At 40.4% G+C, this 15,877-nt stretch overlaps 1 protein-coding gene across 1 annotated transcript in view; it reads right to left on the reverse strand.

Moving 5' to 3' along the window:
• Positions 1-362: 362 nt before the first annotated feature.
• Positions 363-15,877, reverse strand: part of SLC17A5 (solute carrier family 17 member 5) — a 49,123-nt gene continuing 33,608 nt past the window's right edge. Inside the window, exons 10-11 of the mRNA XM_080806998.1 lie at positions 5,306-5,396; positions 363-1,777 (exon numbers count right to left, since the gene is read on the reverse strand). Coding sequence (XP_080663124.1) covers positions 1,640-1,777; positions 5,306-5,396 — 229 coding nt within the window. The 3' untranslated portion in view covers positions 363-1,639. The remainder of the gene's footprint in view (positions 1,778-5,305; positions 5,397-15,877) is intronic.

Here is a 15,877-nt window from a genome sequence, read left to right on the forward strand (position 1 = left end):
TTTTAAAGGTTAGAGAAGACCTGAGTGTCTTCGAGACAGAAGGAAAAGAATGAGAAGAGAGGTGGAGATTGAAGAAGCAAATTACAGAGGAATTACTAAGTGAAGAGCTTAGAGCGGTAGGAGAGGATACTGTCCGTGGTGTAGGCATATGCTCCAGGGAGAAGAGCGGGCCCTCTGCAGAGCTAGGAAGGGCAGGCTGATGGCAATAGAGATTCCTCATGCTGTCTCCCTTAGATGGCCTGAGTCTCCTTGGCCTGGTGGTGGCACAGGGAGGGGCCCGGGGAGGTAGCCTGGTGGCTTGAGGACGGCAGAGATGTCACATAGCCACTCAAGATACTAGAGAATACCATAGGACTGTCAGATCCAAAAACCAATCCAAAAATGTTTATTGTGATGATTTATAAAAGAAATATCACCATAGCAATGTAAAGCTATTTACAGATTAAAAAATAAATTTACAGAAATGTATCCACATCATATTACATGAATCAGTTTTACTTAAAATATTACAGGTAGTGTTGAACAAACACAGCAAAACAAAATCAAGTTCTAAATCACATAAATGACCTCCAATCATGCTCAAGAGCCACTGGAAGGTAGTTCGGAGGAAAAACTGGAAAACAGGATTTTAGCAACCGGAGTAAGGATGATTCCACTACTGGTTATAGGTGATGGGGCCAAATAAAAGTCACTTCAATTTTCAACTGAAACCAGAAGCTTACATGTAGACAAATGGAAAAAAAAATGTGAGTTTTAAGAAAATTTTTTAACTTATTCTAGAGAAGCCCAGAGAACACAGAGAGTTGGAAATTTATGTTCTAATCCACATGAAAGTAGTTTTAATCAAGGATGATTTTATTTGTGGCTAATTGGGCATCACACCATTCTCTCGAAGGTTATATGCCAATCAGTGTTCCAGTGTGTGGGGAAAGGGAAAGTGTGAGGATTTGTACGGAGACTGTGGAGGTGGCTCTTGCTGCCCTGGGGCCTGCTCGCGTCTTTCTCGACACATTGTCAACACCCAGGGGAAGAACACCATCTGAAGACTTGGCGCAGACCCTGGCCTTGGATGCCGCCTTTGATAAATGCTGGGCACCGTCCCTGAAGTCAGGGAGGGAATGCTTGGCAGCTGCCTGGGCATGCTTCCCTTCGTGTGGCTGCCAGGCCAGATTATACCGTGGCTGGCAGCTCTGTGGAGATGCTATCGTTTGAGACCTACGTGTCAGAGACTGTGGTCAACAAATAATTTATATGAGGAAAGTAGTGAAAAACAAGTGTTTACCAAGACCTGAGAATTATTATGTAGTTTAATTAAGCAAAGGTATAGAGGGGTCCATTCAACTTATTCCTTCAAGGATGCCCCTTAAAAATCAAAAGAACTCCCCTACTTTATGTTTCTTGATTTACAGCCAGATATATGACCCTCAAGTGTAAGTTACAGGATACATGTTATTAATGATTAAAAATAGCGAATTTTACTAATCTGGCAACTTGTGACATTTCATGATTACAAGCCTTAAAAATTTCATCCAGTTTTTTCTTATATAGACTGCATACACATTTAAAATATCAAAGGCACTTTTAGGTTACATGATAAACAAAAATACTTCAATAGAGACAGGATTATTTATTGGTTCCTTCAGTTTCTGTGCCCATGTCGATCGTCGAGAGCCCAGTTTTGCACTTCACCTTTGGCAAATAGTGAGAAGAAAATGGCACCAAACACATTGATAGCAGCAGCAATGTAGAAAACTGTTTGCCATTCTCTAATAGTGTTCTACAGGGAGAAAGAGAAACATGCACATGAAAAAAATTTTGTTTATAGTCAGCTTTATAGAAAAGGTGGGATCACAAGACTGTTACAACAAGCCTCATGATGAAAACAACCCAAACTCCCTCCACAGTGAAACTGTGATATTTTTGCTCAGTGGAATACTATACAGCAACCAAAATGAATGTGCTACAACAACATCGATGCATCTCACTAATGAAATGTTACACAGAAGCCAGGCACAAAAGAGTATGTATTAAATGACTGCATTTTTATCAAACTCTATTACATAAAAGCTCGAAATTACACAAAACTAATCCATAGTGTTAAAAGTGGGAGTAGGGGCTCCTCTTGGTAGGGTGAAAGGGGAATGGCAGCCAGGAGCACCCAGAGGCTTTGCGAGAGAGGTAACGTCCCATTTCTTGACGGGTGTTGGTTACATGAGTGTGTGAACATTCATCCAGCTGTATACTTAGGATCTGTATATTTCTACACCAACATTTACTCAAAGTTTACTCCCATTTACTCAAAATAAAACATGGCATGGCTTTCAATCATGTGGTACTAGGAAAGCAGTATGCTTGCCCATCATCTCCCTAGTTCTTAGGTGGGAGATACAAGGCAGATCAAGTAAGGATGAGTTAAGATGGGCTTTGAATTTCGTTTGAGGCCCAGCACAGAGAACTCCTGATTGACCCATAAAACAGAACATGGATGGGATCTGCCAGTTAAGCGATCAACAAAACACAATTGTTTAGCATATAATACAGTGATATAAAAACATCAGGCAGTTAGCTAATTTCTGGGTCATGTGACTAACTTAAACAACCATTTTTTGGATTTTGCAATGTCAGTCTAACCAGAATGCTACATCTGCAGCATGGAGAAAAGAAAAAGCAAGCAGGGGAATTGGAAATGAGGAAGAAAAAGGAAAGGCACTAGGAAGCTAGTATGAGGTCATTCTTTTAGGAAAAAAGGAAAATCATGGAGAAAGACAGCACTCTGTTAAGTTATGCTGATCAGAGATTCATGTATTTTGGTAAAAAAAAAAAAAACCTTAGAAATCCATCTTAAATTTTAGTAACTAGTTAGATATGCTAACAATATGTTACTTATTTGTACTTGGCTCATTCTGCAAAGTTTCTGAGGCAGTGCAATAATTTTCAATTGTGAGCAATTACAATTGTAAAGGCAAGTATGTGTTTCTCCTTTTTTTCAAAAAGATTTTATTTTGAGAGAGAAAGAGAGTGCATGCGTGCATACATGCAGAGGGAGGGGCAGAGGGAGTGAGAGAATCCCAAGCAGACCCCACACTGAGCACAGAGCCCGATGCAGAGCTCTATCCCACCACCCCGAGGATCATGACTTGAGCTGAAATCAAAAGTCTGATGCTTGGGGCGCCTGGGTGGCTCAGTCGTTAGGCATCTGCCTTTGGCTCAGGTAATGATCCCTGAGTCCTGAGATCAAGCCCTGCATCAAGCCCTGCATCAAGCCCCGCATCGAGCTCCGCATCGAGCCCCGCATCGAGCCTGGCATCGGGCTCCCTGCTCAGTGGGAAGCCTGCTTCTCCCTCTCCCACTCCCCCTGCTTGTGTTCCTTCTCTTGCTGTGTCTCTCTCTGTCAAAAAATAAATAAATAAAATATTTTTAAAAAGTTTGATGCTCAACCGACTCAGCCACTCAGGGACCCCTGTGTTCTCCTTTAAAAAAATAATTTCCTTTTAATAACATTAAACAAATGTTATAATAGCCTATCCAAATTCAGTTCAGTTCCCACTTTACAAACACTCAAGACTTTAACTGAGGAATCCAGGTGTTCTTAGCAGAAATACTACGATTATCCATAATAAATGAAATTAATACATGGTAGTACGTTGACTTAGGTTCCTGTGTTGCCACAGTGCTCCGCAGAGATAAGGTTAAACATTCCTGACATGTCCATATCGAGACACAGAATTCTAGGGGGAAAAAAAATCACAACTTTCCCAACATCCGTTTCTATTAAGTGAGAGAACATAGTAACAAGGAGGCTTGGATTCATTCAAGTAAGGAATCAGAAATAGTGGGAGAAGGGGTGCCCGGGTGGCTCAGTCTGCCAAGCGACCGACTTTTGATTTTGGCTCAGGTCATGATCTCATGACCTGATAAACCCTGGGATAAACCCTCACATTAGGCTCCCTGCTCAACGGGGAGTCTGCTTGTCTTCTGCCCCTCCCCCTCCCCCTGCATGAAGGAACGAACTCTCTTAAATGAATAAATCTTGAAATGATTGAATGAATGAATGAATGAATGGTGGGAGCAGAGAAGAAATAGGAACACTCATTGTGGTGAACACATACACATCCGAAATCAGTATATTTAGTAATAAGAAAGTTTGTAAGCATATTCTGAAATTCTAAGAATTAGGTGGTGTTAATCTGATCACAGAGACAAAGAGAAAATTAAGTCTCTTTTAGAGCTTTAAGTCAGCCACTTGAAAAATATATTTCAACAGGCTTTAGATTTTTTTAAACAGAAATTTTGAGTCAGAGGTCATTTATTTTTCTTTCTTATACACTGTGAGCCACTGGTACAGTGCTGAATCTCTGCTGACTGATGTGGCACCACGCTGCCTCCTGGCTGGAGGTGGGACCACCCCAGGGCCCACTGCATTTTGGAGGCTGAGTGCCCTTCCCACACATGGCTCACTTCTCCAGGGCTCCTTCCCCACAAATTGCGTGCTCTCTCCCCTGTGCCCACAGCACCCTGCACACATTTTTTTTTTCCCTGCAGCATTTGTCACTGTACTTTAGCTATTCGATTATGTGCAATCCCTAAATGAGGAATTTCACAAGTGCAGAAGCTTGTCGTTTTGCCTTTGGATCCTCAGTACCTGGCATATTAATAGTCACTCATGAAATGCCTGTAGAATCCGTGTTTGACTATCTCAGGGCTCGCTAACTCATAAGGCAGCCCTTTCCACAGACTAGACAGCTTTTAACACAATTTTCCTATTGTGTCCTCATTACTTCTCTTCACATGTCTTTGTGGAACTGCCAAGAATAAGCCACCATCTCTCGTGTGGTCGTCCTTCAAGATGTAAAGACACATGCCGTGTCTTCGCAAGTCTTCTGCTCCTCTCAGTGGCGATCACTTCCCCAGTTCTTTACTCATTCCCACGTGACTTCCCGATACCTCACCTTTGTGGATCCACTTTTTGAATAACTTTCCATTGCCAGTTGTTCTTTGTTCGAACCAAAGACACAAGTTACTTACCTTGTAAAATATCACCACTTTTAAGTACTTGTGTGGTGTGAGCTACAACAGCTTCGCTGAACTTAGTTCTATCGTTTTGTCTAAAAACCAAGGGGTGTCCTTGGAAAATATATTTTCCTGTCCAGTATGGCATTTAGCTTTTTGCTAATGTAAAGAACTGCATAAGAATAAACATTCAGAATTTTACTCTTAATTAAAATATACTCAATTTTGACACAGATGTGCAGGCTCAAGTGAATTGTGTAGACATTTGCAGTTTACAAGCAAATTATCTACTTACATCAGGGGTCAGACTTTTAGCAATGACAGGCCCAACCATTCCTGGAATAGTGGCAAATGTATTTGTGATGCCCAGCAGGATACCAGCATACCTGCAGAAAACATTTTCATAGAGATTTATTACTGTGTTACACATTGAAGTAGCTTCTTTCAACAGATAGCTGTACTACTTTCAGAACACTCTATATTTTTGTGAAATTTCAAGTCTAAATGAAATGTCTTACTAAGCTGGACTGAATATATTTAGCTGGTGAAAAACTTGCATTTCAATAGTTAATAAGCATTCTAATATTACATAGGGGAATGCCACCACTGAAATGAAAATCCTCTTTATAGTGATTTAGAAAAGTGCTGAGATTGATTTTCGTACAGGGTACAGGACTGTATTAGACAGGAAGTTGGATGTGTCTTAAGATTCTTCAGTTTAAAAAAAAAAAGGAAGAATTTATTTCCTGATTACAAAATCTATTTCATTGTTGAAAATAAAAAAAAGTAAGAAAATAAAATTACCTTTGAGAGAATTGATATTAATACTTTGGTAAATATTCTAATTACTTTTGTTTATATGTATATATTTCTAATATACTATTATGAAATGAAATAATATTGAACATAACAACTTCCGATTTACTTGTTCTACTTATCATGTATATGCGTATAGCTAAGTCGTTGCATACTTCCCAGAAGTAGACAAGTTTGGTATACATTGTGTGGGTGTATATATAACAAAAAATGCATTTTTAATAACTCAGGGAAAGTTGATTTAAGAGTAAAGCTTAGAGGAGTTGGATATTCTTAGTTATGTTTAGATGCAAATCTTTAAAGAAAGAATTCCTGCTTTTATTTGGAAAGTGCTAATGGTCTGATTTCTCCAATATATAAGGAATGTATATAAACTAAGGAAGGCTGAATGAAACGCTTACTTTCCATAAAGAAGTCAAATTGAACTGCTAGTCAGGAGACCTAAAGATCTGTGACTTCTAGTTCTACCATTGACCATCTATGTGACCTTGGCCAGTCAGTGATAGATTATTTCCTTATCACTCATGGGTTCATAGATGTCCACATGTAACCTACCTGCTGCTCCCATGTGAGTCCCCCCAGGACCCACCAAGTACACTAAAACATTATTTTTGAGTATAACATACATATGGAAATGAACACAAACCATAAGTGCACAGCATGATGAATTTCTATAAAGTGAACAGAACCATGTCACTAGCACCCGGTCAAAAAACAGAATCTACTGGAATAAACATTTTTAAGGATATTTTACACATGGCCGAACTGCCTCTCAGACTGTATAAGTTTTAATTTGAATAATCATAATTTTGTGAGGTCATTCCTACTCTAAAACTTACAAGGATGGCTTAATGCTTGCCCTTAAAGAGATTATAATCATTTGCCTAATTTGCAATGGCCTTGCCCTCCCTGGTCCATCTACCTGGTCTTACTACCCAGTGCTGCGGACTGTGTCACTTTGGATTCCCACAGCTCCTACCCAGCTGCTCCCACCTGCTTGCTCATTCCTGTTATCCTCCCTCATACTCCACTCGCGGTCTGAAATCCATATTCCTTCTGTCCAGACCACTTGCTCAGCACCTCTTCTGTGAAGCTTCCTTTGTCTAGTTCCGCTCACACTGAGCTCTGTCTTCCCAGAACTTTATTGTCCTTAAAGCCAGTGCTATGGGTTCTAGGAGGTAATTGTTCTCTAAGTCAAGTTTGCTAGTTCTGATTCCATAGTCTCACTGCAAAGTTGTGCTTTATTCCCCTTTATTATTTGCAGGGCCAGCACATATATGCTCGTTCAGTATATGCTGACCAGAAAAGTGGCACGTGACCCGCAGTTGTTCCAGACCCTGACCATGGACCCCCGGGGCACTGGCTGCGCTGGCTGCTGGTGCTTTGTCTCACAGACGCAAATACCTCTTTTGGGTACTAGCTCCAAAGCGTGTTGATTCCTGATCCAAATGGAACCACACAGTATGCAACCTTTTGGATTACATATGGGGGTTGCTAAACATCCCAGGACGCCTGGGTGGCTCAGTGGGTTCGGCATCTGCCTTCAGGCTCAGGTCATGATCCCAGAGTCCTGGGATCAAGTCCCACATCAGGCTCCTTGCTCAGAGGGGAGCCTGCGTCCCCCTCTGCCTGCAGCTCTCCCTGTTTGTGCTTTCTCTCTGACAAATAAAAAAATAAAATCTTTAAAAAAATAAATAAACATCATCCCAAGTTGTTGTATGTATCAATAGTTTATTCGTTTTTTATTGCTCTCTTTGTAACTGAAGAAGCTGGGATTTTGTCCTATAGACAGTCCTGCATTCTGTTTTGTGTAGATTGCATCCCTGAGATATCATATAGCATAATCTTATGTTCCCTGTATTTCCTGTACACTGATAGCATCTAGACCACAGATCTCAGAGCATGGGTTAGAGTTAGCTTTGATATTTTTAGCAAGAAAATTTAAAGATGATGGTGGAGTTAAAAATTGGTGAATTAAGTAAATGGCATTTATAATTTATTTTTCATAAAAGTCATCTAGGTATATACAAAGTCCAATTAGAACTTTTTTTTTGAGAGTGAGAGAGAGAGCAAGCACAAGCAGGGGTTGGAGGAGTAGCAGAGGGAGAGGGACAAGCAGACTCCATGCTGAACACACAGAGCCTGTCATGGGACTGAATCTCAGGACCCTGAGATTATGACCTGAGCCAGAATCAAGAGTTGAACGCAGAACCGACTGAGCCACCCAGCTGCCCCAAGAACTTTTAATTTTCATGAAATAATCAGTGTTATCATAAAATAAAATACAATTCTGGTCCAAATTAAAGAAGCTCGGTATTTACTAGTCTATCCAGTCTTATTGTGGGGTACTATTATTTCTAGTAGTATTTAGGATCCAATGTCTTGTCTGCAGATGACTAATCTGCAATTTCTCTCCCCATTTTCCTTGTGGACAAGTGCCTGATACGGACTGAACTGTGTCCTCTCAAAACTCATATGTTGAAGCCCTAACCCCCACTGTGACTTTTTTGGAGCTACAACTTTCAGGAGGTAATGAAGGTTAAATAAGTGTAGGTTCTTAACCCAGTAGGGTTGGTGGCCTTGCAAGAGGAGGAAGAGAGCGAACTCACTCTATCTCTGCGAGCACTGACCAAGGAAAGGCTATGTGAGGACACAGGGAGAAGGGGGCCGCCTGCAAGCATGGAAAAGAGCTCTCACCAGAACCTGACTGTGCTGAGACCCTGATCTCCGACTTCCAGCTTCCAGAACTGTGAGAAAATAAAATTCGATTTTTCTAAGCTCTCTGGTCTGTGGCATTCTGAACGGCAGCCCGAGTTGACTAATATGGTCCCTAAATAAAACATCCTGCCGAACCTAAGTCAATGATCTACAATCATCACACATTTTTATGTTCAAAACTCGTTCATACTGGATACAGTAACAAAAGCGTACAGCACAGGTCTTTTTGGCTTATGCCCTTTAGGGAGTGTATCTTAAATTAACCAAGCTTGGCAGAACCTGTCTTTTTTTTTTTAGTTAAACCATTAACACCTTGGCAGTAGGAGGAACCAACTGCAATGTTGCCAGGCCTTTTCAGTGACAGATATTAAGTGCAGACGAACACTGTGAAATCCTAAATGTCAGCACTAAGAAACTCATTCAAGTATTTATATTACACTTGGCCAGGCAGGGCCATGAAAGATGGATGACTGCTGGGAAAAAAACATGTTGTACAGACCCAGTCTGTATTCTCTGCTGGTGCAGTACTAGCATGCTATGGGATTAATCGTTAAGTCTCTCCAATTCCTGTGTATCTGGGCAACAAAATTATCCACAGAAAATCTATTTTAATCTAGAGAGGAAAAGGTTTGGAAAATACCGCAAACACATCTTTATGTTAATAGGATTACTGATTGTGTATTGAAAAACCTTATGTCAGGAGTGGCTCTAAGTATTTTACATATACCCCATTTTAATAGTAAAATCCTCTCCATGAGGTAGGGATTCCTATCTCCATACTACAGATGAAGAAAGACTGTAAAATGTCACCCAATTTGTCTGACTCCAAATCAGTACTTAGTAATATAAGGTTATAATCTGTAATGCTGCCTGCTGAATAATGCTGCCATAGTCATCACTGAATTCAATCTATAGGAATTACCAGTTTTCTTGAGCTTAATTTTTCACCATAAGCTCCAGTGTTGAATGCTTAACAGTCTGTGGCCCTCAAATATTCTTGTTCTAGGGGCGCCTGGGTGGCTCAGTGGGTTAAAGCCTCTGCCTTCGGCTCAGGTCATGATCCCAGGGTCCTGGGATCGAGCCCCACATCGGGCTTTCTGTTCAGCAGGGAGCCTGCTTCCTCCTCTCTCTCTCTGCCTGCCTCTCTGCCTACTTGTAATCTCTGTCAAATAAATTTAAAAAAAAAATTCTTGTTCTAATTACCAGAGCGTTATCTAGTGCATGGGCACTCAGTTGTTACCAAAGAAAAAGCAACTAAGCAACAACATGGTCAAAAGATAGGTAATCCCCCAGTTAACCAATACACGGAGAACTAGAAACAACCTAGCATCCTTTGAACAAAGAAATTCTAGTTGGAAAATAAAAACTGCAAGCTCTTCTGAAGGGCTGAATCAAAATATAGGGAGGGAAATCATTTTGACTTTGATGAGATGACCTTACATTTGTACAGCAATATATTTTTAGAAGTTACATATGCTGTTCACATATATACATATGTTGATTACAACCACGTATCTGGAGGTAAGTGCATGGTGCATACATGTACTTACCAACTTCTACAACTACTTGTTGACATCATTTATGTTACTAAACTGTTTCGTTTCATACTATATCTAGATAAATGTCTTTTTTTGACTTATGACTCACAGAATGCCAGGACTAGAACAGGGTCTTCAAGATACGAAGTTCAACCACTCAGCTGATGCCTGAAGCCCAGTTCCAGGATCCTGCTTGGCCATCATCCAGTATATGCGCCAGGATGTGACCTTACCATCCTCCCAAGCTACCAGAAGCTTCTACAGATGCAAACAGGGACCATGTTACCTTCATGTTTGTGTCTTCAACATTTGGTAGAGTCGCTGGGTACAGTGTTTGTTAAATGACTAGATCCTTTAATCCACATGCCATGACACTGAAATTTAGTAATTACACACCCACCTAATTGTACATACAATTCATCTTTTTCCAACTTATCCAAAAGGTTATCATGGGAGATCTACTTGAAATCCTGATGTACCATATATATTGTGTTCCCTCTATGTATGAGGCTAAAAATGCTGAGAAATTAGACCATTTTGCTCTTTTGGCTGTTAATGATCCAATGGTTACTCCCCAGTAATCAGCCTTTTCTTTTCTAAGAGCTCACCAATCAGCCCTTTATTATTTTACTTGGATTGATTTGTAACCCTGGTCATGGGACCTGACTCAAAGTTTCCCAGAAAATAATAGTCTATTGTGTTATGTGCAAATGCACTTACTATAATGAGCTAAGTGTATAAGCAAGTGTATATGTGTTCTATAATCTTATAAGGTAGGTACTATGTGTGTATGTATACATATAAATATAAATATATATACACACATATATTTCCCCCCCCTTCCCAGAAGTTCTTGCCAGATTCCAGAGCTCCTGAGGACTGAAGGCACCTGGTGAATCCTGAATTACATTTCAGCTCCATGAAATGGAGTGGGTGGCTCACTACCTTTTTTCTGGCTAGCTGGCTAGTGAGCCAATTTTATGTTCCTTACAATTTTTACTTCTCATGTTTATTTACTTAGTTTTAAAATAAACTCACATAAACTGAGGCAACCAGAGTATGTATCTGTTCTTGGCAATGAGTTCTTTTCCCTGAGTTCTCAAAATAACTACTGAACAATGACCAGTTTTTAAGATCTTCAAGAGACAACTTGATGTAGCAGAAAGATCCCTGAATCATGTTGCTGAGACCTGGATTCAAATCTTAGGTCTGCCATTTCCTAGGGGTGACTTCGGAAGCCACCCAACTCCTCTGTCTGTACCTGAATTTCTTCATCTTCAAAATGAGTTCTTCCTGCTCACGTCTTCATGTGTTGCAGTGGACATTACCAGTGGCCTTCTCAGCATCCATTCCCATGAGATTTGGGGGATACTGACTCCTTCACCTCTAACTTTAGGGTCAGTGCTAATTGTCCTAAAGTCAGATGGTATTCTCTTGGTTGTAGGGATTGGTTCAGGGGTGGTTATGTAACTTGCTTTGGTTCAATCAAAATGAAGCCCAGGCCTTACTTCCATGGTACAGAGAGGAAAAGATTCTTTTCTTTCTTGACGATGTGAGTAGAGCAGCATGCAATTCTGGTAGTTACTGGCAATCATTTCATTGTGTGATTTAAGAAGCACACCCAGTCTCAGGGTAAAACTAATATCATGAAAGCTAGAGGGTGCAAAAGAAATGAATCTTTGGTAATATTAGTGAACAGCTGATGTCAACTCTTGCCTGAAGCCAACTGTCACTGGATTTTACACTAAAGTGAATCAATAGACTATGCTGTTTAGCCAGCTTGAATTAAGGTTTCTATTACTTCAACTAAAAGCATCTGAGAGATAACACAGCCTAGATATCTTGTGCCCAGACCCTCAATTCCCATATCCCATATTCATCAACCCTCAGCTTATTAAAATCTCAAGCCTAAATCAATCCTACAGCACATTTTCAGTGCTATACTTGGGCTGCTGAACACCACTGGAAGAACAACTCTGTAAAATAGAGAAGTACAAAATTCATCTCCAATCGCCTCTGATCCTCGTCAATGCCAAAAACCCCTTCAATGAGTTCTTACGGACAATTTTCCCCAGTAGCTAGTTTGAACTTTTATGATTCTCAAGTCTTTTTCTTCACCTATCTTCTTTCTTAGTCTCAGCAATGAACTTGAGTCCCATGTCACAAAGAAATCAAAGACTGACAGTTAAGATTTTTCAATTAGTTATCTACTGCTACATTATAAATTACTTCAAACCTTGCAGCTGAGAACAAATATTTATCCTCTCACAGGTTCTGTGGGTCAGGAATGTAGACGTGGTTTAGCTGGGTGGTTCTGGGTCAGATTTTCTCATGAAGTTTCAGTCATGTTGGCTGGGCCTGCATTACCCCCTTCTAAGCTCACTCATGCGGCTGCTGGCGATGGCCTTGGTTCTCCCCAAGTTGGCCTTGCCGCAGGGCTCCTAAGTGTCCTCCCTACATGATAGATGAGTCATCTGAGAGAGACAGAGAGCAAGGAAGCTGTTGTGATGCCATTTATGACCTAGTCAGATATCACTACTCCTGCCACATTCATTAGAAACAAGTCACTAAATCCAGTCCACACCCAAGAGAAGGGGAAATAGGCTCCATCTTCCAAAGGGAGACGTGTTGAAGAATGTGTGGACATATTTTGAGTCACTACAATTCCCACGTTCTCATCTCACTCAACTCAGAACTTTTCTTTAACTGAATCCACCTTACTACCTTCCATTTCTTCTTATTTGAAAGCTAATCCCTCTACTTGGACTCTGAGTTTCATCCCTTCCTGACTTCTACCAACCACTAGTTGTAACTTCTTCCTTTCAGCTTTAACCCTTCCTTGTTTATTGGACTTCTTTTCTCACTATATTTACAACCTGGGTCTCTTTCACCTTAAAAAAAAAAAAAGACAATCTTCCATCAATATGTGTCTCTCTTTAGCTTTTTCTCCTTCCCTTCATAGTTTATAGTTTTGAAACAGTTGTTTATTGGCAGTAGTTCTCACATTTTTAAAGTCCATGAAAACCACCGGGAGGAGCGACAAAATGCAGATAGATTCTTTCCCTAGCCCTGTGATCGTGATTCTGCTTTATTTTTAAGAAGCAGTCCTGATGATTTGGATGTGGATGGGCTAAGAATCACACTTTTGAGATCACTGCTTTATGCTGACGGTCTTCACTTCCTTATCTTTCCATTCATTCCTTAAGTCACCGCAGCCTAGCTTCCTTCTCCTTGTTCTACAGAAGCCTTTTCACCAATATGTTTAATGAACTTCTCCATCTGGAGAGGAACATTTCCATTCTTGCTTTACTTGGCTTCTCTGTGGCATCTGACACTGTTAATCAAGCCCTCCCTTTGGGGATTCCAGTCTCTACTTATTTTCCTTCTCTTTCTCCTGTTGCTTCTTTTCAGTTACTCCTGCGTCAGGTTCTTTCTCTTGATGAATTCCCAAGATTTTCATCATTTCCTGAGCAATTTTATCCAATTCCATGGCTTTATCTACAACTCATATGTTGTAGATCTAAATCTTTTATTAGATTTACATCTAAATCTTTAGATGTTGTAGATCTAAATCTTTATCTCTTATCCAGAGCCCATTCTTGAAGATTGGATGATCTTGGCTTTCATTTTTTTTTTTTTTAGATTTATTTATTTATTTGACAGACAGAGATCCCAAGTAGGCAGAGAGGCAGGCAGAGAGAGAGGAGGAAGCAGGCTCCCCGCTGAGCAGAGAGCCTGATGCGGGGCTCAATCCCAGGACCCTGAGATCATGACCTGAGCCGAAGGCAGAGACTTTAACCCACTGAGCCACCCAGGCACCCCGATCTTGGCTTTCTTGACAACACATTCTTGATTTTCCTTCTATCTTCCCTGTTGCTCCTTTTTAGTTTCCTTTTCTAGTTATTTCCCTCTTTCTGGGTGCTAAGTGTTTGCCAAGATCCAGTCCTGGGATCACTTGTCACTCTCTCCCAAGGCAATTTTTGTCTTTCAATACTTTAAAATGTGTATTATTATTCCTTAATTTTCATTTCAATCCAAATGCTCTGAGTTCCAGATCCATAAATCCTACTGCCTTTAATTACTATTTTCTAGATGTTTTCAGAAATATCTAAAATTTAACATGTCTGAAATTTTTATTTTCCTCCAAGACTCTTCCTCCTTCAAGGTATCCCAGCTCCAATAAGTGGCACATCCATCTATCCAGCTGCAGATACAGAATGCCTGGAAATCATCATGTTTGATCTCTCCTTACTCTTCAGGTCTAATCTATTGTCAAGTCCCATCTATTGTATGGGTGCCCTTAAAGGAAGAATGAGAGACACTGGAGCTCTTCTCTCTCTGCACACATGCGAGCATGCCTTCAGACACACGAGGGAAGTGCCATGGGCGCATATAGCAAAAAGCAGCCTATCTGCAAACCAGATAGTTCTGACAAGAAACTAAACATGCTGGCACCTTGATCTTGGACTTTGAACTGTGAGAAAATAAATTTCTGTTGTTTAAGCCACCGAGTCTATGGTATTTTGTTCTGGCAGCCTGAGTAGACTAAGACACACACTGATTTCTTTTCCTACTCATATAAATTCTTCTCTCAGGAACACCATTCCCTTTTTGCCTGGCTAACTTATTATTTTTTAAATAATTTTTAAAAAGATTTTATTTATTTATTTGAGAGAGAGAGAATGAGAGATAGAGCACAAGACGGGGGAGGGTCAGAATGAGAAGCAGACTACTGTTGGGAGGGGAGCCCGATGCGTTACTTGATCCTGGGAATCCAGGATCATGACCTGAGCCAAAGGCAGTTGCTTAACCAACTGAGTCACCCAGGCACCCATGCCTGGCTAACTTTTCTTTTTAATTAATTATTTTTATTAACGTATATTATTTGCCCCAGGGGTGGCTAACTTAATTCTTTCCTTAGACTTTAGCTTAAATGTCATTTGCTCAGACAGACCTTCCTTTACTCCTTCATCCACATTATATCTCTCTCTTGTATTCTCTCATTTTTTCTTCAGAAAGTTTTTTTTATCTGTGTGAGCCTTTCGTTTCTACCATCCTAGACCAAAAGCTTCACAGGCCAGGGCTATGTCTGTTATGGCTGGTAATTGGCAGGTATTAGATAAATATTTGTCAGAAGACTGACTTATCATAATATATTACAGTTATTTATTTTTTTACTGCTTATTTCCTGAACTAGACTGATCTCATTGCACACATCTCATAACACAGCTGGGTGTTATTTTTTATAGTGTCATAGAGAGCGAGCTCAACAGACATGTCTGTTGTAGGAGGGACAGGACTTGACTAGGCCAGGGCCTTGTAGCTGAAGATGCACAAGAATCACCTGAGGACCTTAACACGCAGATCCCAGTTCAGCAAGGCTGGGGTCAGGCCTGAGATTCTGCACTTTGCACAAGCTCCCGAGTTAACACTGATGCTCCTGGGCTGTGGGCCACACTTGGAGTAGCAAGGAATGAGTTACTGTAAATCCGTCCTGGTTCTCACTTTCTATGATTCTATAAGCTACATAATGGAACAATGTCATTTTGTTTAACTCACTTCAAGAGAAATCCTTTCCAGATTCCTTCTCTAATCAGTAGCATTAAAGAACATATTTCAGTTCTTTAATTATTTGCTATTTCTTTGAATCCTTTCTTGGGTAATCAGTCTTTGTTCCTACTTTGTAAATCTCAAATACATGCTTCACGTCACTGTGCAGAAATTTGGTTAGGCTTCTTCTATTCTCTGTCCCTCAGAAATGACATCTCATGTCTTTATTCCTTCAGCTTCAAGGG

This window comes from Martes martes (assembly GCF_963455335.1).
Source record: "Martes martes genome assembly, chromosome: 6".
Classification (NCBI taxonomy): Eukaryota; Metazoa; Chordata; class Mammalia; order Carnivora; family Mustelidae; genus Martes; species Martes martes.